At 43.5% G+C, this 26,767-nt stretch overlaps 1 protein-coding gene across 2 annotated transcripts in view; it reads left to right on the forward strand.

The window, feature by feature from the left end:
* Positions 1 to 4,602: 4,602 nt before the first annotated feature.
* The window catches only part of Ncoa5 (nuclear receptor coactivator 5), a 34,975-nt gene continuing 12,810 nt past the window's right edge, over positions 4,603 to 26,767 (forward strand). The window contains exons 1-3 of one of the 2 annotated variants that reach the window (XM_036184916.1): positions 4,603 to 4,773; positions 17,033 to 17,099; positions 25,606 to 25,932. In XM_036184916.1, the coding sequence (XP_036040809.1) occupies positions 17,062 to 17,099; positions 25,606 to 25,932 (365 nt within the window). In that variant the 5' untranslated portion in view covers positions 4,603 to 4,773; positions 17,033 to 17,061. The remainder of the gene's footprint in view (positions 4,774 to 17,032; positions 17,100 to 25,605; positions 25,933 to 26,767) is intronic. The other variant, XM_036184915.1, reaches the window with a different exon arrangement.

Here is a 26,767-nt window from a genome sequence, read left to right on the forward strand (position 1 = left end):
GTGATGAACCAGCAGTCCCCTACCCCAGCCCTTTCAACATCCCACAGAGTTTGCCAAGTAGACAGGGCCTAGTCTCAGCCACTTTGCTTGCAAAGCTTTGCTTCAGGGGGCTATTCACTTGGTTGAGGCTAACCAGAAGCTTCACATCGCTGCAGTGAAGTCCCCTCCACCCCTTCTCCAATGTTCTGGGGGCAACAGGATTCAAGGAATCAGCCACAGGTGACAGTTATGCCACCTGTGATCAGAGTAAGCCACGAAAACCTAAGGACCTTTGCTCTCTAGCAATGGTCCGAAAACAGCCCAAACAGATCTTCAGAAAGTTACAAACTACAATGTCCTAACAGGAAGTGATAGGAGATGATATCTGTGAGTTAACAAGTCCATTATGAGCCAGGCCTGATTCAGAGAGCTATACATAGGATGCACACGTGCTATGGCATTTTTATACGTATCTCAGCTGAACGTACATGTAATACTCTTACTCCCTGTCTACAGGTGAGGTTCAGGAATGGTTGAAACAGCTCAAGTTTGCCCAGCTGCAGAGCCGAGAGATGCATGTGGCCATCCTGATCCCATAGCTTGTGTTCTCAACTACTGTGTCTTCACAAACGGTAGCTTCTGCCTATAACCCTGAGCCAGGGAATTCAAAGCGGGGAGCTCTGTTACTTATTAGAGTCACCCATTGCCACCGTAAGGGCAGCCCAGGCAGGCAGGCTTGTAGTCTGTGCAGCCAGCTGAGAGAGGCTACTGCCCGTCCTGCCGCAGTCTCCACGGGTTCTCTTCACCTCTGTCAGACAGCTCCATGGTCCAGGAATCCCACTAAGGCCAGTGCTGAGAACCGTGGACCGCTTTAACTCTATTAGCTCCTGTTAGCCCTTGAACTGCATATAAGAGAGATTCATTCCCTTGCCTAGAAAATGTATACACACAATGTTCCAGGGTGCTCTGACAATGGGGGATTTAGAAGAAAACACTAGTGATCGTCAACATTTTGGTGGCTGATGCACAAAGATCACCACAAGTTGGTGGACAGCATGGGACACAGAAGCAAGGCTTCAGAAGCAAGCAAACATAGACAGAAACTAACAAATGTTGGTGAGGATGCACAGAGGCAGGTAGTGCAGATGGGGACGTGAATTAGGACAGCTGTTATACAAAGCTAGCTAGAGGTTCCTCAGGAAATTAAGGGAACTAGCCTGTGTCCAGCAATATCTAATGGTACTTGTCTAACGTGGCAATTCCACGGAGTCTGTCTGATAGTCAAAAGGGATTTATTCTATGTTAACTTCCTGGTCGCAAAATCCAGGAGGGGTGCGCGTTCGGTCCAACGAGATTCTCTAGAGAACTTTGCCTTCCACAGCACCAGCACCCAGCATCCAAGACCACAAGACAGCCAAGAAAGACAGAGAGCACGTATGCATTCCAGGTCTTAGTCTCCCCTTGGCTACACCCCAGGGGGAGGCAGGTACCTAGCAGTTACCTGCTGCCTGCTAGGGGTGATCTTCAGTGGTAAAGCGCAGACAACCACCCCTACATCGTCTCAATCAGTGTTCTGACAGCAACTCTAAGAAAGCATTTAATTGGGGGCTGGCTTACAGTTTCAGAGGTTTAGTCCTTTATCATTATGGTGGGACATAGGGATGTGTAGGCAGACATGGTGCTGAAGAAGGAACTGAGAGTTCTACATTTTGATCCACTGGCAATAGGAGAGGAGACACACTGGGCTTGGCATGGGCTTTTGATACCTCGGAGCCCACCCCCAGTGACACTCTTCTTCCAGCAGGGCCACACCTCCTAATCCTTTCAAAAAGTACCACTCCCTGGTAACCAAGTACTCAGATATATGAGCCTATGGGGGCCACTCCTATTAAACCACCACACTACTGAAATAAAAGATGCATTTGGCATTATCGCTAACTTTCATTTTACTCACCAGCCATACCTTGGAGTCCACCAGTGGTGAGTTAGAAGGTATCCACCAATCTGGTACTCCTTGACTTAGAATTCTTTATCTCAAAGAATAATGTTGCTTATGGTCAAAAGAACACATTTGAGCACAGGGTTACAAAGATTTCATTCTGGGCAGCAATGTCTTAGTTATGTTTCTTTTGCTATAATAAAACACCATGACCAAAGCAACACATAAAAGAAACCATTTAGGGCTGGAGAGATGGCTCAGAGGTTAAGAGCAGTGGCTGCTTTTCCAGAAGTCCTGAGTTAAATCCCCAGCAACCACATGGTGGCTCACAACCATCTGTAATGAGGTCTGGTGTCCTCTTCTGTCGTGTAGGCAGAACACTATATATATATAATAAACCTTTTAAAAAAAGAAACCATTTAAGTCGATCAGTGGTGATGTATGCACTTGTGCTCCCTAATGGGTTGTGAGCTCTGTAAGGACAAAGATTGTGTCTGTTTCCCTTCATATACCTCTAAAATCAAGTGTTTTTGCCTTTGGCTTATGTAGCCCAGGCTGGCCTCCAACTCACTGTGTAGTAGAGGATGGCCATAGGCTTCTGATCCTCCTTCCTTCACCTCCTGAGAGCTAGGAGTATAGGCTTGCAAGACCACACCTGCTTATGCAGTGCTGGGGTGCATTCCGGTGCTTCCTGCATGGTAAGCAAGCATTCTTCCAACTGCACCACATCCCAGCCCATGCTTTAGCTTAATAACCGGATGGGTATGATTCTAATTACATTTTTGTAATTTAGGATATATTTTAAATATTTATTTTGTATTTTATGTGCATGAGTGCATTGCTTAAATGTATGTTTATGTACCACATGCGTGCCTGGTGCCTGCATAGGCAAGAATCCGGTATTGGATCTCCTGGTAATGGAGTTACAGACAGTTGTGAGCTAACATGTAGGTGCTAGGAACCCAACTCAGTCCTCTGCAAGAGGAGCAAACATTCTCAACTGCTGAGCCATCTCTCCAGCCCCATACCTTAGGAACTATTTTAGAGAGGAAAGCATGAGTGTCTGTGGACTACCTATTTGACAGACTTTCTGTTTTGATTCATATAATTTTTTCATTTTACAACTATTTCACCTGTGTGTAAGGTTATGTTCTAGCTGAGAATGCCTACTTCCCACCAGTACATACCTCAATGTGCAGCTACACACCCTAGTGTAATTTTTTTTTAACCTGTTCTTTCTACTAGTCTCTACTCTCCAAGAAAACAGAGAAGGGTCTCCATTTGCTAAGAATGGTGCCTAGCAAGTAAGTACATAAAAAGTCACAGAGCCTTTTAAAGATTTTTTTTTGGGGGGCGGGGGTTCAAGGCAGGGTTTCTCTGTGTAGGTTTGTGCCTTTTTCCTGGAACTCAGTTGGTAGCCCAGGCTGGCCTTGAACTCACAGAGATCCACCTGGCTCTGCCTCCCGAGTGCTGGGATTAAAGGCATGAGCCACCACTGCCTGGCATAAGAATTATTTTATAATTAAAAAGAAAATTTTTGAAACAGGGTCTCCCTTGCTGGCCTGAAATTCCTTATGTATAAGCTGGCCTTAAATGCATAGTGATCTGCCTGCTTCTTTTTTGTTTGTTTGTTTGTTTTTTCCCAGACAGGGTTTCTCTGTGTAGCACTGGCTCTCCTGGAACTCGCTCTGTAGACCAGGCTGGCCTTGAACTCACAGAGATCGGCCTTCCTCTGCCTCCAAAGTGCTGGGATTAAAGGCTTGAGCCACCACCTCCCAGCTTTATTTATTTTGTGTGTGTGTACATACAAGCTTGGGATTGAACTCAGATCTTGGTAGCATGTGACTTTACCTCCAGAACCACCTCACCAGCCAAGTTTTGAGGGCTTTGTAGTAGATAATCTACAAACAGCGAGTCGGTAAGCAGTGAACACAGGAGCGGACATTCAAAGAAACGGAGCCTCTCGATGTTCAAATTTCACAGCCACCGTTTTACTTGATCTGTACTGTACACAACAAGTAAAAAACGAGACTGAGACCCGATGGCATCTGAGGAGTTCCCTGAGGCGATTCATGAAGCCATAGCTATAATGCAGAGCATTTACAACTCTGAGCAAATTCCATTCCCTGTGACAAACTGGAGGAGGCTGGGGAGCAACATTTTTACATGCTTTATGGTCGACAGTTAACATTGTAGGAAATTCGTTTTTATCCTTGAATATTCCTCAAAGAAATAACTCAAGAAGAACCGCGACTATATCTCTAGGAGTCTTCTGCCTCTTGTCAGTGAAACTAATAGGATACACAACCTATTTAAATGTAAATTTAAATACAGCTTCTTCTTCGCCTCTCTGCTCTTTGTTCCTTGCGATCAGGTTTGGGGACCGCATATTCTCCAATATGCAGATCTAACAGGTGCTTGGGTGTACAGGGCTGAAAGTATTGAGGGACTTAAATGTCCTGTTGGCCCAGGTCCCGAGGTGAGGAAGGGCTCTGCAAACAGGGAAAAGCTGGTCCTCAACCAGAGACCCCGTTACTAGGCAACCGCCGGCGTTCCCAGCCGGCGTTCCCAACCGCCGTCCCAACGCCACTTGCGCGCCCTCGTCGCCAAGGAGATGGACGCCTCAACTCAGCCCTGCCGTAAACCCGCACGCTCTTTACGTCACTGCCGCGGCCGCCGCTGCGTGCGCGCCCTCTGCCCCCACCTCCACACTCCGCCCCGGCCGCCATTGCCTCGTGCCCGCGCTGGTCGGTTGGTGGCGCCTTTGTCCTACGGCGGGCAGGTGGGCTGAGGCCGAGGCGGTAGCGGCGGGCCTGAAGCCGAGGAGCGGCGGGGAGGCGGCCGCGCTGGTAGCGGTGAGTGCCGGGAAGCGGTGGCCGTCCGCCGACGCGTAGGACTGATGGGCAGGCAGTTGGGGGTGGGGGGGCCGCTGTGGCGGGAGGGTCCGTTCGACGCGCGGCCGTGGCTTCGTCTCCGGGCGCGCGCGTGCGGCTGCGCATGCCCGGTGCGGGGCGCGGCTGCCTCCGGCTCCGGGTCCGGCCCGGCCCAGGCCCGGGTCTGGCCGAGCCCAGTGGGCGAGCGACTGTGGGCTGAGGTGGGCAGCGCGGCCCGCGTCGGTCGCACCCGCTGAGCCTTCTTTGTAGGACCGAGTACGCCCTGAGCACCCGGCTGGGGAAGTCGCTCGCCCGGGGAGGGAGGACGGCGGGAGGGGCTCAGCGAGTCAGTGGCACAGGCGGGATTCGAACCGGGGCCGTGGATACCGGTCTCGGCGGCCGTGTCCCCACGCCCAGCAACCTGGGTGCGCTGTCGCCGTGGGCGCGTTCTCGAGATGTCAACTTGTGGGTTATCTCGCCCGCCGTGTGGAAGCGCACTTCTGGGCCGGAGAACTGGGCGAGAGAAACCATGCCCGAGGTTTGCATGGACACGGCGCCGGAACCTACTGGCTTTCCAGGGCCCTAGCACTGGGCCCTTCCCGCTCCACCGTAGCGGGCCAAGGGCTGTGCTTAGGACCAGATCTCCCAGCTTCCGTCCCTCGCGCTGCACCTTTTTAGGCCGCCTACCATCATCTATCTGTACTGTTTGCCAAATGTTAAATGTTTTTCTTAAAACTGATTCTGACCTACCCCCCCCCCCCCTTTAAATACATTTGTTTAAGGCGGAAACTTCAACCTCAAACCGTATCATGGAAAGCTAGTTATTTTTCTAACGCTCATAAAAAAAAAAAAAAATAAACACCTGTCTATTAAAATAAACATTGTGTCCTTGTTCCTCCTGAAGTTGTGCGCTCCAGGCTTTGGGAACCGCTGTCCTAGGAGTACCGGGTTAATTGTCGTGTTGTGGCTTTCACTGTATATAGACACACCCCACCCCCCCCCCCCCCCCGCGGCATTCCAGATCCCGTTGAAATGCCCTGGGATCTTCGGGATGATAATTCTCGTTGTAAAAGGCCGCCGTTACTGACTTAGAAGCAGAGCCCCAGGAGCTGCAAGAACCATCCCTCAGATACACTGGGTGTGCCTTCTCAGTTTTCTTACAGCGATGTGGTGTGGTAGCCACGCCACCTTGACAGTTCATTGAAGGATGTTTCTGCAAACCCTGATGGGGCTTTTGACAATGGTACATTTACTCTCTTGTGTATCGGTCTGAGTGTGAAAAAGTAACTTTGTATCGACCATTTTAAACAAGGCCCTCGTTTTTGCCTTGTGGAGATTGGAGATCACTTGACCGGTGATTAACATGGATGTCTTCCTTTCGGTTGCTTTGTCTCTTCACTTTAGCTCATCTTTCATCTTTCATGCATTCTTTGGTACCCCTGACATGCATACTCTTAACCTAAACATAGAGACTGCTTTTCCTTGTGTGATGTGCTGGCCAGCCCAGCACATTGCAAAGACTAAATGGCAGGCATTTTTCTAGACATCAGCTGGTCCATGTCCCATTAGTTATCCCTTCATAAATGTGTTATTTATAAACTGAGAGCAGATTTACTTTAGTTCCTAAAAGGAAACTCAGAAAAGCCTACTTGGGCCATTCCAGATACCCCACCGGACCAAGGGCTATGCAAGACAAGAAGTCTGTGTTCTTAGGGGCTGACCTTGGTATGAACAGAGTAAAACTAAACATAAGGTCATTCATTTTCCTCACATTTCTAAGCAGCAATCCTGTGCAAAGAAGAAAGAGGGATTTTATTGTACTCAGGAGTCCATTTCAGAACTTAGGCAAGTAGTGCTCCAAGTTAAAAATAAACAGCTTTTGGAAAGGCTTTAGAAGTCCCATGAGCAAAGGTTTGCTATGAAACTTCATTTTAAATAACCATTACAGGCATTCCATGTCTGTGGCCTGCAGATGGCAGTGCCTTTATAAGTTTGTTGCTTCTGTGAGAACTGGAATTCATTTGTGCTTTTAAGATCGAAAGAAAACATTTACAAAAAGGGTGCCTTTGGAATACGCCCTTCAGTTTTCTGCTTTTAACTCCCCACATGAAAAATACTGTCTCTGCTCCTAAACTCGCCGTTAGCACTTTGTTGCAGAGCAGATCCGTAGCTAGCTTTGCACGTGGTAAATACCACTATCTGCTCCTGCCAGTTGTTTTGTAAGATGGGTGCATTGGTGTTCTATGTGTTAGGAAGTTTTGTGATATATAGAAATGAGAGCTCAGTGAGTTTTTAAGATTTCTTGCCCAAGATCACATAATTAAGAATTGTGAGAGATAAAAGTATTGTCAGAGATAAAAGATTTCATAGGCAAAACTAAGCAGTGTTGTGTAGCATCCATAGTCTAGGAGTTCTGAGGCCTCTCTGTATGTTAACTGTGTGTGATATATATATATATATAATGTCCCAGAGATGATGATAGTATCATTATGACTTTCCTTCTGTCTTCCCATGAACTCCTCCAGTTAAGTGTTCCCCCAAAGAATTGTTCTTTCTACTGCATTGCTTCCTGTATACCTTGTGATTTATGAATGATTACCATGTGTCTTTAAGACTAATACTTTAAAGCTCACTGTCAGCTTTTTGTTTGTGCTAAAAGATTTGTCCTATGAACAGCATATACAAGGTTGTGTAAACAATTCTGGTTAGAGTTAAACTATCAGGTAGTTAAAAGAGCAGTGCCCAACAGAAAATGACCCTCTTATTACTCTCATAAATAGAAGCTTTAATGATGAAAGGTAAGGGTAAGGCTGTCTAAAGCAATACCAGGGTGTCAATTACCTATTTATCCCTCCAGGTTACACAATATAACATACAGTTAGGCCGTCTGTTTAGAAGTCTTCCTAAACCCTACTGAAAGAGAAATAACCCTGAAACATAAACTGTTAGAAAAGTTATGACAATGACTAAAACATGGAAACACACAGTCCTTGAAAACAGTCTAAAAGTATAATTACACTGTGACCTCCAAAGGAAACAGGACCATCCACACGGGTTCCAGAGGCTTAAGTTAGTAACACACAGTTATGGGGCTCACTGACTCCTGTCATGAGGAGAGTGCAATCTAATGCTTTAATTTACTGAGTTTGTTGTTTTTGAAAGCATGTTAACTTCATTAGCCCATTCTCTGGCTAATGAAGAGCAAACTCGCATTCTGCAAGCCAGAACTGTCAGTATTGTTTTGCTCCTGGGATTCTCTTTGAAGTATTTTGTTTTACTGCCTAAATGCAAATTTTGGGGGGAAAATTAAGATGGTCACATACATACTTTCATATTCACACCACTAAATGTGTGTCAGATCTGAAGTTAAAAAGCAGAAATTTGGATCTTGGGAGACATTCCTTATTAGGAAAAGACATTCTTCTGAATGTAAGGTAGTAGCTATGGAAAGGTCCACAGACATTCTGAATATTACTATTGTTTCTAGTTTTCAGACTACACTACAACTTAGCAAAAAAAAAAAAGCTAAGAAGCAATCTAGATCACACTGTGAAGCTGAACCATTTTTAGAGTTAAGGGCTTTTGTAAACAAGTGCAAGCATAAACCAGAAGTTGTCACTATCAGTTAATAATCCTGACTGTGACTAGATTTTCTTTCTGACAGTTGATGTTTGTTATTTCTATTTGAACAGGTTTAGGGAGACTTGTAAATGAAGGCCTAAGTAACTGTGTGTTATATTGTGTAAGCTGGAGGAATAAATAGGTAACAACAGACTAATACTTCCCAAATATTTGTTGAGATTTTAGTTCAATTATTGAATCATGGTCTTAATACTCAAGATCCTGTAAACTTAGGACAGGGCCTAGGAATTTGATTTTTAAATGAGCTTTCAGCTGGGGGATTCAGCTCAGTGGCCCTGCATTCGGTCCTCAGCTGGGGGTGGGGGGGCAGTAAATGATCTTTTCAGGAGGTGCTGACACATCATTATTAAAGCAGTGTGACATAGGGAATGAATGTATGTGTAATATGTGGGAACATATCTATATATGTGAGAGAAGGGATGAGAAGGTTTTGTTTCATGGACATAGAGTTTCAGTTGTGTAAGGTGAAAAGGCTGAGACTCTCCTGCCTGACTGAATGTACTCACCCCTGCTCAAGTGCCACTTAAAAAGAAGGAAGATGGCTAGGGGGAAGCTGGTGCTGCAGCATTTGCCCAGTATGCTCAAGGCCCTTTGTCCTACCCCAGCACTGGACTAAAGCTGAGGTGATGGTTTTTGTTGTTGTTGTTGTTGTTGTTGTTGTTTTTAGCTGAGGATTGAACCCAGGGCCTTGCGCTTGCTAGGCAAGCGCTCCACCACTGAACTAAATCCCCAACCCCCGAGGTGATGGGTTTTTAAGTGATGCTAAGAAAGTGAAAAATGGTTGTCTGTTTTCTTTCTGAATAGTGCACTGAACTAATAGACTGTGGCTATTAAGATGTTAGGAAACTGGCTAAAGAGAAGCTTGTTGGCTATTATTTTGTTTATCAGTTCATTTTATATTCCATTATTAAAAGTAAAATCATGATCTTTTGAAATTTCTCCACCTCTTTTTTTCTCCACGGTCAAACCAATGGTCCCTAAAGAGTGCTACTGTAATGGGCAACATTCTATCCTTTAAATTTTTGAAAACTTTATTATTAGTATGTGTGTGATATGTGGGGGTGCACACATGTCTCAGCATTCATATGGTGGAGAGTGGACAACTCTGTGGAGTCAGTTTTCTCCTTCCTCTATATGAGTACTGGGGTTTGAACTCAGGTCCCTAGGCTTTCAAGGCGGTTGCATTTATCCACAGAGCCACCTCACTGGCAAAGACTGCCTTTAGTTTAAACGCTCCTGCCATGATTTTAGGCAACGAAGCTTTGTTAATTTAGCTTCGTTTTGGTAGTTTAGTTCATGTCTTATATCTAGCAGGTCCTTTTACCATCATTTTTTTTTCCTTTTTCATAGCAGAGTGTTTTGTGATCTAGATTTAGTCTCAGATTGGCTTCATCTGTCCTGCTCTTCTAAACATCCTATGGTTTCCTGGTGTTGTGTCACTTGTTTCACTGCTTTGCACTCACATGTGCTAGATCTTCCCTCTCCCAAGCTGCCCTTCCTTCAAGTCCACTGTTTGTGTCAGTCCTTCCTCTTCCATAACCTGCCTTTTCTCTGTAAGTACCTTTCTCCTTTATTAAACAGTGGACTCCTGTAAGCAGGGATGTGAGCCTTATCATTTCTACATATCTGACAGCCTAGTACAGTAGGAATTTTTTGTTTGTTTTGTTTTTTGTTTTTCAAGACAGGGTTTCTCTGTGTAGCCCAGGCTGTCCTGGAACTCCTTCTGTAGCCCAGGCTGACCTCATACTCAGAGATCCGCCTGCCTCTGCCTCCTGAATGCTGGGATTAAAGGTGTGCGCCACTACCACCCGGCTTATTATGCAATATGAATTTGACAAATCACAACATAAAATAAATATTCTGTGTGTTAATTATGAATTATCCTTTTCAAGTTCATTGACTTGATTTCCTAAGAACTAAGCTTCTCTGTTTTGCCTGTTTTAAAGCCGTATTTTAAATTTTTATAGTCCATGGTTTACTTAGATTAGCTTATCTTTTGGACTCTCGGTGAGTCTTTTCATTGCTTTGTCTCATTGGATCACCATAGTGAACACAGTAGAACATTCATTTCATCAAGAAGACATGGGCTCAGAGAAATTAAGTGATTTGACTGAATTCCTTAAGGAGGGCTTCGCTCAGATATGCTGACCCTAGCCAAAAGAAGAAAAGGGGGATCTCCAGGTACAGATAGGCAAAAGCTCAGTGACATTATTTTGTGGAATCTGAAGCCATCTTACAACAGCAGAGAATGATGGTTACTACAGGCTATGGGTTGGGGAGATGATGGGCAAGGGGAAAAAATAGCAGTGATGAATGGTAACTTGACTCAGTTATTCCACACTGTACATGTATGTATTATACATGTACATGACATATTATATTATGAATATGCATACATCCATACCTTATAAACATCACAATGTATCCCATGATTACATATGAATATAACTTGTGAGATTTTTCATTTAAATTTCTTGCTTGGGAATTTCATTCATGGGTGCTGTATTTACATTTCCACTCCCTCTCTTTCTCTCTCCTCCAATTCCTATGTCTCCATCCCCAACTCCCTTTCAAATTCATGGCCTCTTTTTAAATTTTTATTGTTACATATTATATACTATTATGTATTATATATTTTATGTGTATTATATACGTGTGCACAGATCTGTGTGTGCGCATGTACATGTATTTAACTACTGAGTCTCTTTAATGTTGCTACTGTGTACATGTGTTTAGGGCTAACCGCTTAGGATTGGATCGCCTATTAGGCTTGTCCCTGGAGAAAAGTGGTTCTGCCTTTCTCTCAGCAGCCATTGATTGCCTAATATGTAGCTCTTCATCTAGCGGGTAGGGCCTTGTGGAATACCCCATCTATATTGGCATGTGAACTGGTGTTGTCATACAAATACTGTTGAGACAATGGTATTGTTGAGATTTCATGGGTGCTTCTCCTTGCCGTGTCTACAAGACACTGTCTCACATAAGATGTCTTGGATCTCTGGCTGTTAATATTGTTTTTCTGTCTCCTCTTCCAGGGTGTTTCCTGAGCCTTAGGTTTAGGGGTTATGTTTCCAATGGTCCTTTATTTTCTGCATTTTGACCAGCTTGTGGATTTCTGTAATAGTAATTTGCTGCAAAAAGAAGCTTTGGAGAGGGGTGAGAGCTATACTTACTTGTGGGTTTTTAAATTTTTTTTATTTGAGCTTCAGAAAATAGAATAAAAAGTTCAGCTCGTGGGGTGGGGGTACCACTAGGGTTAGCTCAGTGGCAGAGTGGTTGCCCACCCTTCACAACAAGATTATGAGTTAAATCCCCAGAGTGTCCAAGCTCACATGCGCTCTCTCTCTCTTATACACACAAAATTTCACAATTAAAAGAGCAGCAAATTAGAGTTAATGTTTTTTTGGAACCCTTTGATCCTAATAAGTAAATCCTACTCCATTGGGTATCTGTGAGGCATTTAAACATTGGGTATTCAGCATAGACTTGCCTTTTCCAGGTCCCCTGGGCTATGATCAGCCCTAGTAAGAGTGTTCTAAATGGAAACCATGTCTGTGTTAGGGAAGGCTTAGCATGATATGTAAGCACTTTGTGTTGGTTGGACTTGGATCTGAGTTCCAGATTTGCTTTTTTGGGTGGGGGTGAGAGTGTGTGTACATGATATGCACATGAGTATGAATGTACTTGTGTAGGGATGTCAGAATAGGACATAGGGTGGTTTCCCCTATTGTCCTCCACTTTAGTGCCTTGAGACAGGGTCTCTCACTGAACTAGACTGGCTGTCTCCACCTCACAGACCTGGGGTTACAGCCTGGCACAGTGCTTAGCTCTTAATGTGAGAGCCCCCCAATTCCCAGCCTTCCAGATTTTCGTCTTGATAATAGTGTGGCCTAATATAAACCACAAGGTTTTTTGTGACCCTCAGATTTCCTCATCTGCAAATTGGAAATCTCCCCTTTTTTTGAGACATGGTCTCACTGTGTAGTTCCAGCTGAAGAGTACGAAAGGATTGGATCAAATCGTGCACATGGTGTTCTGTCCAGGCTTGGGGACAGAGTGAACACTTCATAAATTCCTCTTTCCAGGACTGTTATGCCGATACAGTTAAAGATAAATACAGAATGAAGGGATAAATACGAGGGAATGTGTAGTATTCAGAGTGAATTTAGCTTAAAGTGCTGGTGAAAAGAAATGCAACAAGCATGGCATTTTTTCAACCTCTGGCCTGCGACAGCAAAACTCATCACAGTGTCCCTGATTTACATGTGTCACCAAAGCTATCTTCCTTTAGAAACCCTGTCATTTTTCCTCCCAACTGGGAAATGCAGTAGGTGATATTTACTGTCTTTGTGGGTATAGTTTTCCAAATGGTGTCATATTTATATAATGCCAGTTTAGTCACTCCTTATTGTTAGTTGGTTTTCAGATAAACTTTGAGGGAAGTTTTGTTTCATTTGGTGGCAGTTATTGGAATTACATGGGCTTCTGGAATCCTTCAGCAGTAATAATGGAGCTGTGAACCATTCAAGTCTCATGGTTCACACTGCTGTTATGTCTTAGGCTCATTGTTTTCTGTTGCTGTAGCCTGCTCAGTAGAAAAATCTAGTTTTAAGATTGTTTTGAAGGGCATGTCTGTGGCTCCCTAGTAGAGAGCTTGCTTCACAAGCATGAGGCCCAGTACTGCAAAACCCTTCTCCTTCTCTCTCTCCCTCTCCCCCTCTCCCCCTCTCCCCCCTCTTCTCTGTGTGTGTGTGTGTGTGTGTGTGTGTGTGTGTGTGTATGTATGTATGTATGTATGTATAGCAAAACAGTTCGTGGTACTATGAGTGCAACACATGTGTTTATAACACTCAAGAGCAGCTGTTGAGCCCTGCCTGGCATATTGGTTTGAAATAAAACTGTAGATTGGAAACTACACGCTCTTTGGGAACCCTCACCCTATTCTTTCATGGTTTAAAGAGCTCTGCTGCTTCTGTGTAACATGTTTTCTTGATTATTTTTCCAGTTTTTCCTTTTTCTGTAAATCCCATAGTTGGTGTTGATTTTCTTGACTTAAAATTTTTAACTAAGAATTGCTTTTAACTTGAAGCTTTCAGAAGACTGCTTGGAAATCACAGATGTTCAGGCCAAGGTTATATACCTCCTGGTGATTATGGTAATATTGAATAGCACTCATCTTGCTGATTAAATTATTTAACTATTAACTATACAATTAGCATCCAAGCAAAAGTGGAGAAAACACTGAGAGACTTGACTTTGGGTTTTATAAAGGTGTTTGATCAGAATAACATGTCATAGAAACAGAAAGAAGCCATGCCTTTCCCTTTTCTAATCAAAAGAGGCGTTCTACCTGTCTTTGGAAAGACTCAAATTGCTACCACCCTCCTATTGACTAACTTCAATCCAACTGTAATTCCCCATTTCATGTCCAAAAAGCTCTGACTCTTGCTGCTTTTTTCTTTTCCTTTAGATTAATACCATTTTTATTTCTGTGATGCTGACTGTCTAGCTCTCTGAGGAGTCAGGAAGAAAATGGTGTAATTAATACAAGAGCTCCTTTAGCAGTAATGGCATGTGCACTTTCAGAGAGGCTCCCTAAACCTTTGCCTCCAGGAATAGGAGCTCAGAAGTTGTGTGCTGGGATTGGGGGGGGGGGGGGCTGGACAGCAGTGTTAGTGAGGTGTTTTCACTACTGTCTGAAAACTCCACCTACCCTAACATGGGTAGTTCTCCTGAATGAAAATCCCATTTCATTGTCTCTGTCTGTCAGCCAAGCTGAAAGATTGGTGAAAAGGCAAACGCTTGGCACACCACACTGAAAGTGTGTTGGCCTCTAACGTAAAAAAGTAGTTTGTGTTGAGGCTGCAGCTCAGGGCCAGAGAACTTGCCTAGCTAGCTCCACAAAACAAAAGTAGTTTTACTCACACCTGTGACCCCAGCACTCGGAAGACTGACACAGGAGGAGTGTCTTGAATTTGGGACTAGCCTGTCTGAAAGAGGGAAGAAAGGAGGGGAAAGAAAAGAAGGGGGCGGAGAGTTAAGAGTCCTCTTTGTAGAGGACACATAAGCCACAGCATCCATATGTATCATTGCTTTGTATTACTAAAGGAGAAGAGACTGCAAAGCAATTATGATAAAAATGGCTTAAGTGGTTTTTGGGGACAAGTTGGGGGGCTTTCCAAGACAAGGTTTCTCTGTGTACCTTAGGAGCCTATCCTGGAACTTACTCTGTAGACCAGGCTGGCCTAGAACTCACGGAGATCTGCCTGACTCTGCCTCTCAAGTGCTGGGATTAAAGGCATGCACCATCACTGCCTGGCAAATATATAATCTTAAGTGTTCTTTAATCTTTCAATTGTAAAATTGTTTTTAGCAACTTGAACATAAAATATCCCCTTCCTATCTTCAACCAGTTTTGCCTCAAATTTTCACAATATAACGACTTTGATTTGGAAATTCCTCTATGGTAGAGCACTCGCAGGCTGGATACAATGTAATACCCATTCATATGCAGAGGGAAAGGATAGATTTGAAACTTAACTCAAGAGGAGAGGCTTCTCTGCCACGGCCATACCGTTTGTAAGCAATGTAAGTTTCTGTGTGTTTACTTGGTTGGGTCTGAGCATCTGTGGGCCTGGTGGGTGAGAGAGATTTGTCCTGACTGTGGGCCAGGCAGGAAAACTCTAGCTACACTTAACAGTTAATATAGTACCACAGGAAGTAGTATGGCACCTAAAAAAAATTCCAGCACTCCAGGGTGTGCAGCAGGAAGATCTGGAGTCCAAAGCAACTTGTGCTACAAACACACAGCACCATTTATACGCACATACTAGGTGTACCCAGTGATATTATGAGAACTATGTAAATATAAATAGTTAGAGGTATTATTTCCTTCAAATCCTACTTAAAGGGTATAATGAGCAGGCCAGGTCAGCAAACCTTTGCAAAGCTGAACTTGTTCTTACAATTATACATTTAAAAAAGAAAATTAGAAAACAGAGATGCTCCATGGGTAAAGATACCTCCTTGCCAAGTCTGAGAACCTGAGCTTGCTCTCTGGAACCTGTGTAGTATAAGGAAAGAATTAGGTCCCAAAAGTTGTCTAGCCCTCACACATGCATGCACAATTTTTTTAATGTAATTATTTACTGTGATGCCTATCATTATATAATGTGTGATTTAGATGATTGTGAACTTAACTGTAAACTACAGAAGCTCCTTCCACAGTATCAAAGCTCTGGCAGCTATTTCTAGTCAAGTCTTACATAGAAAATACATCTTGACTTTAAGTAGAGATTATATTCCATGTCTTCATAATTCAGAAGGTAAGGAATGGTTTGGGCAGAATAAGTCTCTCTGGCTATGTAGATTCATGCTTTCTTCAGATTTGTCAAAATCATCCTCCAGTTCATAATATAGAGGCTTCTGATTTAAGTGGAATTACAGATCTTCCTCACTTGAATAAGAACTTAAAAACTGGCAGTTACAGGGTGAGTGAGGCCTATATGAGACTATTGTTAAGTTTTTCATATCGCTATGGTCTTGCACGTGATAGGAATCTGCTTGGGGTTTTTTTAATGCATAATTACTTTTTAAAGCATTCTGTTGTCTTGAGTGTTTAATACCATTTCAGTCAGTAGCTGTGGTCTGTTGACTGCTTAAATGGGACAAGAGGAGTGGGGCACTGTAGTAGGAGGTGGTGTGTTTCAGTTGTCCAGTTTGGAGGTTCTAATCCAGTCATTGGCTTTCTGATAAGATTTTGAGACATAGATTGGTGTGTTTCTTAAGTACTTGATTACCTCTTAGAAAGTGGTATTTTGTTTTTAGCAGAACAGGCTTTAGCTGCATGTGTTCATAGGCCTTTCTCTGAGCTCTTAAACACTGGTGCCCTCCCCTGTTCATCCCATGGCACATGCCATCTTCTCTAAATAAAAGGTGACCAGGAATGGTTTCTCACATCCATGTACGAAATGTTCATGCTTACCTTAGCTTATAGCTGTGAATGGATCATATCCTTTGATTTTAAAAATTAGTTTCTTTCCTACATCTTATTCTGGAAGATTTCCATCCAATGGAAAGCAATTCAAAATACATTAAAAGGCCGTGATTCACTGAATAGTGATGTTTTAAGACTGTTAATTCTAGCTTCTTTATAATATAAAATAGAATTATTTACCTTTTCTCTCCCTACCCTCCACCCACAAAAATATCCAACTGACAACCACCTTTGCCTCCCTTTGGACAGGGCAATGTTAAGTTTAGGGTTTGATGGGTTATTGACATAATTAAATTTACACAAATTATGTTTTAGATACAATATAGAGGGTCATCTTTTACTATAAGTCATGACACTGTACACCCTTAACTTAGAAATAAAAACTACCCAAGTGCAGTATGTCTCTGAATGAATTTCCTTGTACCAGCTGGTTGCCATTGTAGTTTTTTTCTTTTTCTTTTCTTTTCTTTCTTTTTTTTCCTTTTTTCTTTTCTTTCTTTCTTTCTTCCTTTTTTTTTTTGATTGTTGCTTTCATTTAAAATGTGCTGATGATCTTGTTTTTATTCCGTAGCATTGAACAGATGGGTTGATTATTCTTTTCAGATATTAATAAGGCAGCGGAAAGAAGAACTATGAATGCGGCTCCATCAAGACCCAGCCCCACACGAAGGTAAAGTACCTGAAGCAGTGAGTTACCTTGGGAGAGTTGGGCTCTGGGGAGTTAAGCCCGACTTCACACATCAAGGGTCTTTTCTTCCCCCAACAAATCAGAAACGCTCAAGCAAACAAGAAGCTTGTGTGAAGGGCCTTTCTACTTTTTAAAATCATACATCGGGAGATACGGAGGAAGCTTTGGGTGTCCGGTGACAAAACCAGCAAGTTCAGCTTGCAGCATGAGCTGCAGGCATTGGAAGAGGATAAACCTCTGTCTTTCCCCAGCTCACATGTCACTGGGAGCCTTCAGAGCAGGACAAGGGCCCCAGGGGGCGTGTTGGTGTGTGCCTGCCATGCTGCACTGCAGTGGGCAGCAGAGGTTGACTCTTCGTTGCAAACTGCTGCGGTCCAAACGTTGACCCAGGTTTGCAGAAAGAGCTGCTTGAGAGATTGCTGCTGTGCTTGCTGCTGTGTCGCTGCAGATTCCGTGTGCTCGAATGTTTGGGTTACTTGTTTGAGGGGAAATAAAAAGGGCAAAACACTCCACTTCTCCAAAGTCTTCCTTTTTCTGAGCTTTCCCGACCATAAAGGCATTTTCTCAATATGGTGTTCCAGTCTAGACAAAAAGGTCATATCCCTGGTGTGTACTCTAAAGATACAAAGGAAGAACTTTGCTGGTGTTCCATTGAGATTGTATATACACTTGGTGGTTCCATAGCAGCTCACAAGTGGGATGCAGACCAATGTGATATGATTCATATCTGCTGTCTCTTGAAGGCTCAGGGGTACACTGGACCTTTGCTCCTAGGTAAAGTGCCAGATTTCCACAGAAATTAAAGCCCACAATAGAGCACATTCCAGGCCAGTGAATTGGCTCAGAGGGAACGGGTACTTGACACCAACCCAGCAGCTTGAGTTGGATCCCCAGGACTGACACAGTGGAAGGAGAGAGCCAACCCCCATAAGTCTCCTCTAACCTCCACATGTGTGCGCTGTGGTACCCCCTACACAGAACAGAGAGAGTAAATATAAATTTTGTTTTCTCTTTGTTTTTTGAGACGTGATTTTCTCTGTGTAGCCCTGGCTGTCCTAGAATTAACTATGTAGACCAGGCTGTCCTCAGATTCAGAGATCCACCTGCCTCTACCTCCCTAGTGCTGGGAAAAGTGTGCACCGCCACCGCCCCCCAGCTGTAAATGTAATTCTTGAACAAAACTACATTTCTTATGTGAACTAAGCTTAGTTGTTCAGACAGAACCCTAATATGCAGAGGAGTTGAATTCAACACCATAACTGGGGCTGTGCCACAGCTGTCACGTGGATGTCCTAGCTGTCTGTTGTTTCCACTGCACATGAAGGCACATCATATTGTTTTTTCCCTTCTAACCCTTTAATACTTGTGACAGGCTGCAAGTATAGCTCAGTTGGTAGGAGGCTTGCCTAGTGTATATACTAAGCTTTTTTTCAATCCTCAGCACCACATAAACTCTGTGGTGGTACATACCATAATCTCAGCACCTGAGAGGTAGAGGCAAAAGGAGCTCAAGGTCATCATTGGCTACATAGTGAGTTAATAGTGAGTTCAAGACTGGCCTGGGATACACAAGAGCTTGTTTTAAAAAAGAAAAGAGGAGACGTGATGTGTGTAATTATAATTATGAAGACATTGACTCTACTAGAAAAATTGTCCCCCTGTGATGCTTGTGATCTCCAGATAGAATCAGCTATGGTTTTGCAGACTGGAAACAAAAAAGAAAGTACACACACACACACACACACACACACACACACACACACTCTTTATAGAATGTCATTCTTGTTTGTTATGAATTAAAAGGGTACTTTATATCATCCTAATAATATTTAGCCAGGTGCTTCTCACATTTCTAGTTGATCATAAATATTCAACATTGCAGCTTGGTAATCCAGTGTAGCCATTGCCAGGGCACTAAATTAAAGAGATTAACTTCATCCCATCATAATGTCATCTCTGAGGGAAGTGTCTTTGTCTTTCTTCTGTTACTGTTACTGTGAAGAGACACGATGACCAAGGCAACTCTTCTAAAAAAAGCGTTTAACTGGGGCTGGCTTACAGTTAGAGGCTTAGTCCATTATCATCAGGGCAGGAGCATGGCAGTCCACATGATACTGAAGCCATGTCCTGGTCCATAGGCTGAGAGACTCTGGGCCTGGCATGGGCTTTTGAAACCTCAAAGCCCACCCCCAGTGACACACTTCCTCCAACAAGCCCACATGTCCTAATCCTAATCTTTTCAAACATATGTCACCACTCCTTGGTGACTACACACTCAAATATATGTGCCTATATATTCATTCTTATTCAAATAAGGGGCCATTCTTATTCAAACCACCACAGGAAGGAATGTTTTTTTTCTTTTTTTAATAATAGCTTCCCACAAGCAAACAAACATATAAACAGCATTAGAGAACCCTTTCAAATGGTCTCCCTGCCAGATAAACAAACCTGCAGAACTAAGCTCCAGACAGCTTGAATATAGCTAGGGTGTGGTTTCCTGCCATGCTCACAGTCAGCAAGAGGGATTGCCAGGCTAGTGTCATTTAACAACAGTTCTTGTGGTATATGACTGGATTCCTTGGCATGTTATTTAGCACAATGATAATCTATATGGTTATGCTTAACTTGTTTCAGGGGGAAACAGGATGCTCACATTTGGTGAAATTTGTTCTGGGCACCACTTAAAACCTGAACAAAAGAAGCCCAAATTTTTACCTTTAAAAAAAAAATGAGGGGCTGGAGAGGTGGCACAATGGTTAAGAGCACTGACTGCTCTTCAAGGACCTGGGTTCAGTCCCAGCACCCACGTGGCAGCTAACAACTATCTGTAACTCCAAGATCTGACACCCTCACACAGAAATATATGCAGGCAAAACACCAATGCACATAAATAAGAATAAATAAGTTTTTAAAAACAAACAGATGAAGGCAGAGTAAACGTACTGAAGTAAAGCAGTGCTGTTTGGGTCACTGTCCTGCCTGTGCTTCATTCTCTGGACACACCAGTAGGACAGCAGTGGAATACAAGAATAGGTAGGGCAGGCAAATTAATCCAGAAAGATGGTGACTTTTAAACTGTCAGTCCCCTGGGTGCATGCATCCAGGCAAAGCCGTGAGGTAATTCCAGTGTCAGCAGCTGAAGTGCATTCGTTGACTGTCCCTAATCCTTCTGTGTGCCCTAGCACAGAGTTGCACTGTTCTGGGAATAAGGCTTGACACTGAACTGATGACCAGTATTTCCTTTAAGTCACACCATTATGTCTTCATTCTGTCTACTCTAAAACAGAATGTTGGCAAGGCCTTAACATTTGTTTGCTGGACTTTAACCTTGAGTGTCAAAACACCTATGTATCTTTGGGAGTTTTCACAGGATTATCACCTATTTAGGTGTCTCTGTAAACACAATTCTGCTGGGTTTGCTCTGTGTTCAATAATGTGTCTCCCTAATGACTCCAGCTGTCAAGGTATAATTCTGACACTGTTGGCCTGGCCAAGCATAGAATCTGTATGAGGGATCCCTACTCAGGATCCACATTTCAACCTGGATCTTTATTGTACAACCCTTGGGCTACTTCCTTAGACCACTTTAGTGCACTACATACTTATCCAAGGTGTCTATAGCAGGTAAATAGGCATTGGTCTGCTTTTGGGGACTAAGTTACGATTCCCATGACCCAGATTTTTGAAGTTGCCATTTTCAGTCCATTTGGAAAACCCGATTTTGCTGCACAGCCCTTTGCCAATTTGACCTCAGATACTATTTGCTAACCCTTCCCCTTTGACCTAAGGAACAATAAATAGAATGATTTTCTCCACACCAAAAGCTCTTCAGGGGATTTCCCCCTTACATTTGTGAAGGATATTGACCATATACCGCTCTGGTGAAAGCCACTGGGGATTAGCTCATCCGGAAGTAACCTGGCTCTAGACAAATTTCCTATATGACCTGGGTGTTTTCACTTGTCCATGTGGCCTTAACTTCTTCCCTAATTGCCTGTTCCTTTGGTATGAGATTGCTCCAACTTTCAATGGCATCACAGTGGAAGACTCGACTGTGGTTTAACCTCTTCAAGAAAAGTCATCAGCTCTCAAGAAGTGCCACTTTATCAACAGAGAAACCAGCGTGCTTCCTGGGGAGAAGCTTGAGCATCTAAAGAGTTCAGATCTCTGAAGTGTGCATCTCATTGTACCCCGTTTTCTACATGTATTTGGTGATTGAGTTCTACAAGTCCCTTATTTCTCATTGCCTGGGGCCATCATGGTGGAGGATCAGTGCCACACCATATCTAACCATTCTCATAATGGATAGAAATTTGAAGAGCTGATGAAGGATTTTTCCCAGCATCAAATGAAGGCTGACCCTCCCAATACTGCAGTGGACACAGGAAGAGAGGAGTCACTGACAGAAAAGAAAAGAAAAAAGATGGGGTCTTCCTCCTGAAGCTCCCATACAGCCAAAGCCAAGGAACACTGTCCTGGAAAACAGCTCAAATCCGACTCAGCCTTTTAAGCTAACTATCTGTCAGTTCTCTTCTTTCAAATGTTTAGTGTCCTCCAAGCTCTTTTAGTCCCTAGCAAGGGAAGCCTGTCAACCAGAAGCATGTCACTTGCTATTGAGCCATGGTTTTTCTCCTCATCCATCCCTACCCTATCTCTAGAATGTTCCCTGGTGATTTGATTGTCTCTTAAAACAAAGTATTTGCCTCCCCTTCTCTCTTCCCTGAATAGATCAAGAACATGGAGCAAAATTGTGTGTTGACCATGTGCCTCCCTCTGTGGCCTCTGGTACTGCCTAACTGCTGTGTTCTGTTCCTCCATGGTCTTGAGTGGTGTAGTTACTTGACAATGTGCAGTTGTGGCTTCCCTTTTTAAAATACCGCTGGTGCCCTACAGTGATCCTGTGAACGTTTTGTGCTCCAGAAACTGGCTTATAACCTACTTATCACCTGAGGTCAAGCTCCTTGTGCAGGAGTTTTGTCCTCTCCTAGCTCTGGATGCTGGACACAGTACTACCCTTTTGTTTCGAGGAAGATGGTGGGATCAGAAACAGTAGTGCCATTGCTCTGAGAATGTTGTTGTGTGGATCGCAGAGTGGCCCTAACAGGGTTTTCTTACTTTGTTTTTGTCTCCACAACAACAGTGGTCTGCCATGTTGTTCATCTGGAGGAGGGAAATGTTTTGCTTTTTGGGTTTGGAGAATTACTGCCTTCACTGCCTTCACCACCACCACTCCTTTGCTTCCATCCAGTCTCCTTTGGGAATATTGCCCAGGGGAATTATTAGCTTTGTTGTACGTGGACTTGAGAGTCTTTGAGGGAAGGGGAAGGAATGTTGTGCCATTACAAGAAGTATGGACCCAGGCTGTGAGGACAGGGTTGTTATGGTCAACCTGCAAAGGTAAACTCTACCAGGTAAGATGTTTCAATGGAATGGAAAGATTGAGAAAGACTGAGCTGGAGAGGTAGATTGGTGGCAGCATGTAGGAGCACCACGAAAGTCAAAACAGTAATAACAAGAACCAGATATGGCATTCATAATTGTTAGAAGGCTGCAGGTAACATGCTGTGACATGAGGTTCTTATCCACATTCCCCCAGCCCAAGGCCTGTGTGGTCTCTGGTCAGTCAGGCTCATGATATTTCAGCCCTGATTGCCAAGAACACTTGAAATCTGATTCTACCTCTAATGACTACTTCTAATTGCTCCCCAAGGCAGATTTATCTTCCAATCATTAATAATCTAAAAATACTTTGTATTTGTCACTTCCTGTCGTATCCTGACTGTTTGCCCACATTTTACCCTGTAGCAGATGTTCCACATCTTGGCTAGTCTGCACATGATTCTGGTAAAGAATGTTTGGCACCCATTTAAAACACCTGACTCCATTTGACAGTGCCCACAAACCAAAGAGTACTGATGAGCCTTACAATAGAGGACCAGAATTGTCACAGCTATTCTAGAAGCTCAGGCAGAAAGTTCCCTTGAACTAGAGTTTAAGACCAGTCTAAACAACCTTACAAGTCCCGCATCTAAAAAAAAAAAAAGAAGAAAGAAAAAAGAAAAAAATGTAGAAAACAAGATTGCATTTAAGTTGTTTTTGCTGTGGCTGTAAAGATAAAGGGAAACAAAGGCTTTCACCAAAACCAATACCAATACCAATGGCATTGTGATAAATGCCTAGTATATGTAGTGGTGAGAATGCCAGAATCTCAACAGAACATGCATGCTCTTGAGAGGCTTAGAGTTCAGTAAAATAGTTGAATTTATTAAACATTTCCTGAACTCCTTGCTATATCCTAGAGGCACAGCCTTCAAAACAGCATTTTGTTGGTAGGGAATCCATGTGAACAGGTATCGTCATTCACTGCCTAAGGAAAGGCTGTGTTTCCAGATCCTGCCACTGGACAATTTTGTTGTTTTGTAAATAATATAAAGTGTATTTGCATACAGACAGCTGCTCTGTAATACAGTCTTAACGGAATACTGTTGTGTATGTAGTCCATTGTTTAAAATGTGCACTGTGTGACCATTACTTCAGGACAGTTTGCTAAGTGCAGTAATAGTATGTGTAGGAACATGTTCCTCCCAACATAGTTCTGTGTGGTATGTTTTCAGGGCAGAATCAGATGACATCTTTATCTCTGTAGATTTTGCAGTCTACTAGGGAAGACACACTAGATGAATATAGAGTGTAAATTCGTACTAAATGATATGAGAAAGTATAGACTAGTTGGGATGGGGTGCAGCTCAGTGGTAGAGCACCCACTTTTAACATGCATGATACATTGAGTTTAAACCCCTAGTACCAACCCCCCGAAAACTGTAACCTTGAAGTTTTAGGGACAGAAAGTAATTTTTTCTCATGAGTCATGGTCTCGCTGTATGGTTGATTTGTACTCACTGTGTGTACTAGACTAGCCACAGTCATGCAGTCCTTCCACTGTAGCCTCCTGAGTTCTGGAGCTTCAGACATGCTACCACAGCTGGCAGCAGTTGTCAGGCTAGCAGAGTCAGCCAGTGGTGACCGATGCAGAAAGTGCAGCGGGGTTGGAGACGTTAGAGTCCAAGATCATTCAGGCCCTTCCTAACCTTGGTGGAGATTTTTTTGTTGAATTTAAATACTATGGGAAATGAACAAAAGGTTTTGCTACGTAAATGTTTCCTCAACAGCAGAAAGGAGAGCTCTAGAAGGTTCTTAGTCTGGTTTAGGGACTAAGTGGAGAGTTAGCATTCGGTGGTGCCATGAAGGTAAAGTGGGCAGAGCTGACACCAGTTTTCAGAGAAGATTTAGATGTACAACTTGGAGCATGATGACACCCACCTTTCTGGCTTGAGTGACTGTCAGCTCTGTCATTTACTGAGGTGGAACGCTGGGGGAGGAGCCTGTTTGTTGTGGAAGATCAAAAGTTTAGGGCAGGCTTTATGGAAGAGATACTCCTGCTTATGGGTCAGACCTAAGACGTTATACAAAGATGAGTGCCAGATGAAGGTGAATCACAGACATGGAGGCTTTCGCAGGGAGAAAGCACTTACTAGGAAGGTCTGAGGAAGAGGCTGGAAAATGGCACATGGGCTTACCTGTGAGGGTTGGGAGGCACTTGGATTCATCTAAGAAATAGAGAAAAACCATGTGAACGAAAGTATGTAGACAGGTATGTTTGTGAATTAAGTCATAAAAGCAACTTAGGTTGACAGTAAAAAGGGAGGAGGAGGTAGTGAAAAAGGACCTGGCTAGACTGCACGTGAACCCTTAGAGAGGAGGAGCTGCTAGCGGTACCAGAGCTGAATTTCAGAACTGTTAACCTGACATACCAAGCTGCTCGCTCTTTCCTTGTGATTTGAGTGTCTGCTAGATACTGCAACTGGTTTTCTATCCCTTAAAGTGATTCCTCTGATGACTTTGTATGAGATTATGTCTGAGCAGAGTGACAGAGATGGGGTAACTGCCCTCAAAATTCCAGTCCTGCTCTCACTGTTGAAGGGCTTTCTTTGAAAGCCTTGAAGGGCGGCACTTTCTCCCATAAAGAGCTGGAAGGTTGGCTTTTCCTTTATGAGCCTTGGCCCTTACTGTGATCCATAGTTCTGATCCATAGTCTTTTTCAGATACTGGTCATGGAAGAAAATACACTTTAGGGGAAAGCGCTGTCACTTTGAAAACCTGTTGTGACTGAAGAGATAATTTGGCATGTGTAAGAAGCTCTGAGTAATGCCTGAAGCCAGATACTGCTACTACAGCCACAGCTTTTGGCCTTTTTGTTGTGCATACTTTGTCTGCTACTATAATCTTTTGAGTTCTGAAACCTTCTAGGACTTACTGCTAACAAGATGGAGGACTGTCCAAAAATTTTTAGTTATGTTCTTGCTGTATTTCAGAGAAAAATACTTGGAGGGAGGTGGCATCTCTTCTAAAGGACAGATCCATAAAGACATGAAATAGAGACACCCAAAGTTTCTTTGTCTTAGCATGTTTTTGCTAACTTCCACAGGGATCAATATGGTTTTGGAGATAGTCGAGATACAAGGCGTGATCGCTCTCCAATTCGAGGAAGTCCAAGGCGAGAATCCAGGGATGGCAGAAATGGACGGGATGCCCGGGATAGCAGAGACATTCGAGACCCTCGGGATTTGCGGGACCACAGAGACAGCCGGGACATTCGGGATCACAGAGATAGCAGAAATTTACGTGATGCTCGGGACCTGAGGGATTTTCGGGACTTCCGTGATCTAAGAGACTCTAGAGATTTTCGAGATCATCGAGACCCCGTGTATGACAGATACAGAGACATAAGAGACTCGCGAGACCCTCTGTACAGGTATGTCCAAAGCTTGCCCGTCTGCCTGTTCGTTTGGGGGCACTTACCAAAAACTCTATATAAGTAACCTTAAATTTCCTTATATCCTATCAAGTAGCGTTCAGTAAGTTTGCTGAATATGTGAACAATTGATGAATTGTGCTTATTAAATGTACCTGGAGCCAAGTGGTGGTAGCATACTCCTTTAGTCCCAGCATTCAGGAGGGTGAGGGAGGCAGATCTCTTGAGTTCAAGGACAGCCAGGGCTACCCAGAGCCACCTTGTCTCAAAAAACAAAACAAACAAACAAGCATCTGTCTGTGTTGTGAAAGACACTGTCGTACCAATGAAAGCAGAAGTAGGTGAATTAGGTTGGCCACACAAGAACACAGGGGACACATAGGTAGCTCACAGATACATGAAAGTCGGTCCACATCGTGAGTCATCAGGCAAGTGCAGATGAAAGCCACAGTGATTACCCACTTCACACTGCTAGGATACCTTTAATGATTTCGGGGAAAGATGTAGAAAATAATTATTAGCAAGATATGTACAGTTGTATATAGTTACATGGTTTAGTGGCCAGGTGTGGTAGCGTATAGCTGAGATCCAACATAGGGAGATGAAACAGGAAAACCAGTTCAAACCACTGTGAAAAATGGCTCAGGAGTTCTTTATTCAAGTGTCTGTCCAAACATGAGGACCTAAGTTCTGATCCCCAGCACCCACCAACAAGCCAAGCATGATATATGCATCTGTAGCCACAGCACTGAGGTGGTAGAGACAAGTGGGTCCCTGGAGTTCTTGGCCAGCTATCTTTGACAAATAATAAGCTCCAGGTTCAACAAGCGTCTCT

This window comes from Onychomys torridus, chromosome 4, assembly GCF_903995425.1.
Source record: "Onychomys torridus chromosome 4, mOncTor1.1, whole genome shotgun sequence".
NCBI lineage: Eukaryota > Metazoa > Chordata > Mammalia > Rodentia > Cricetidae > Onychomys > Onychomys torridus.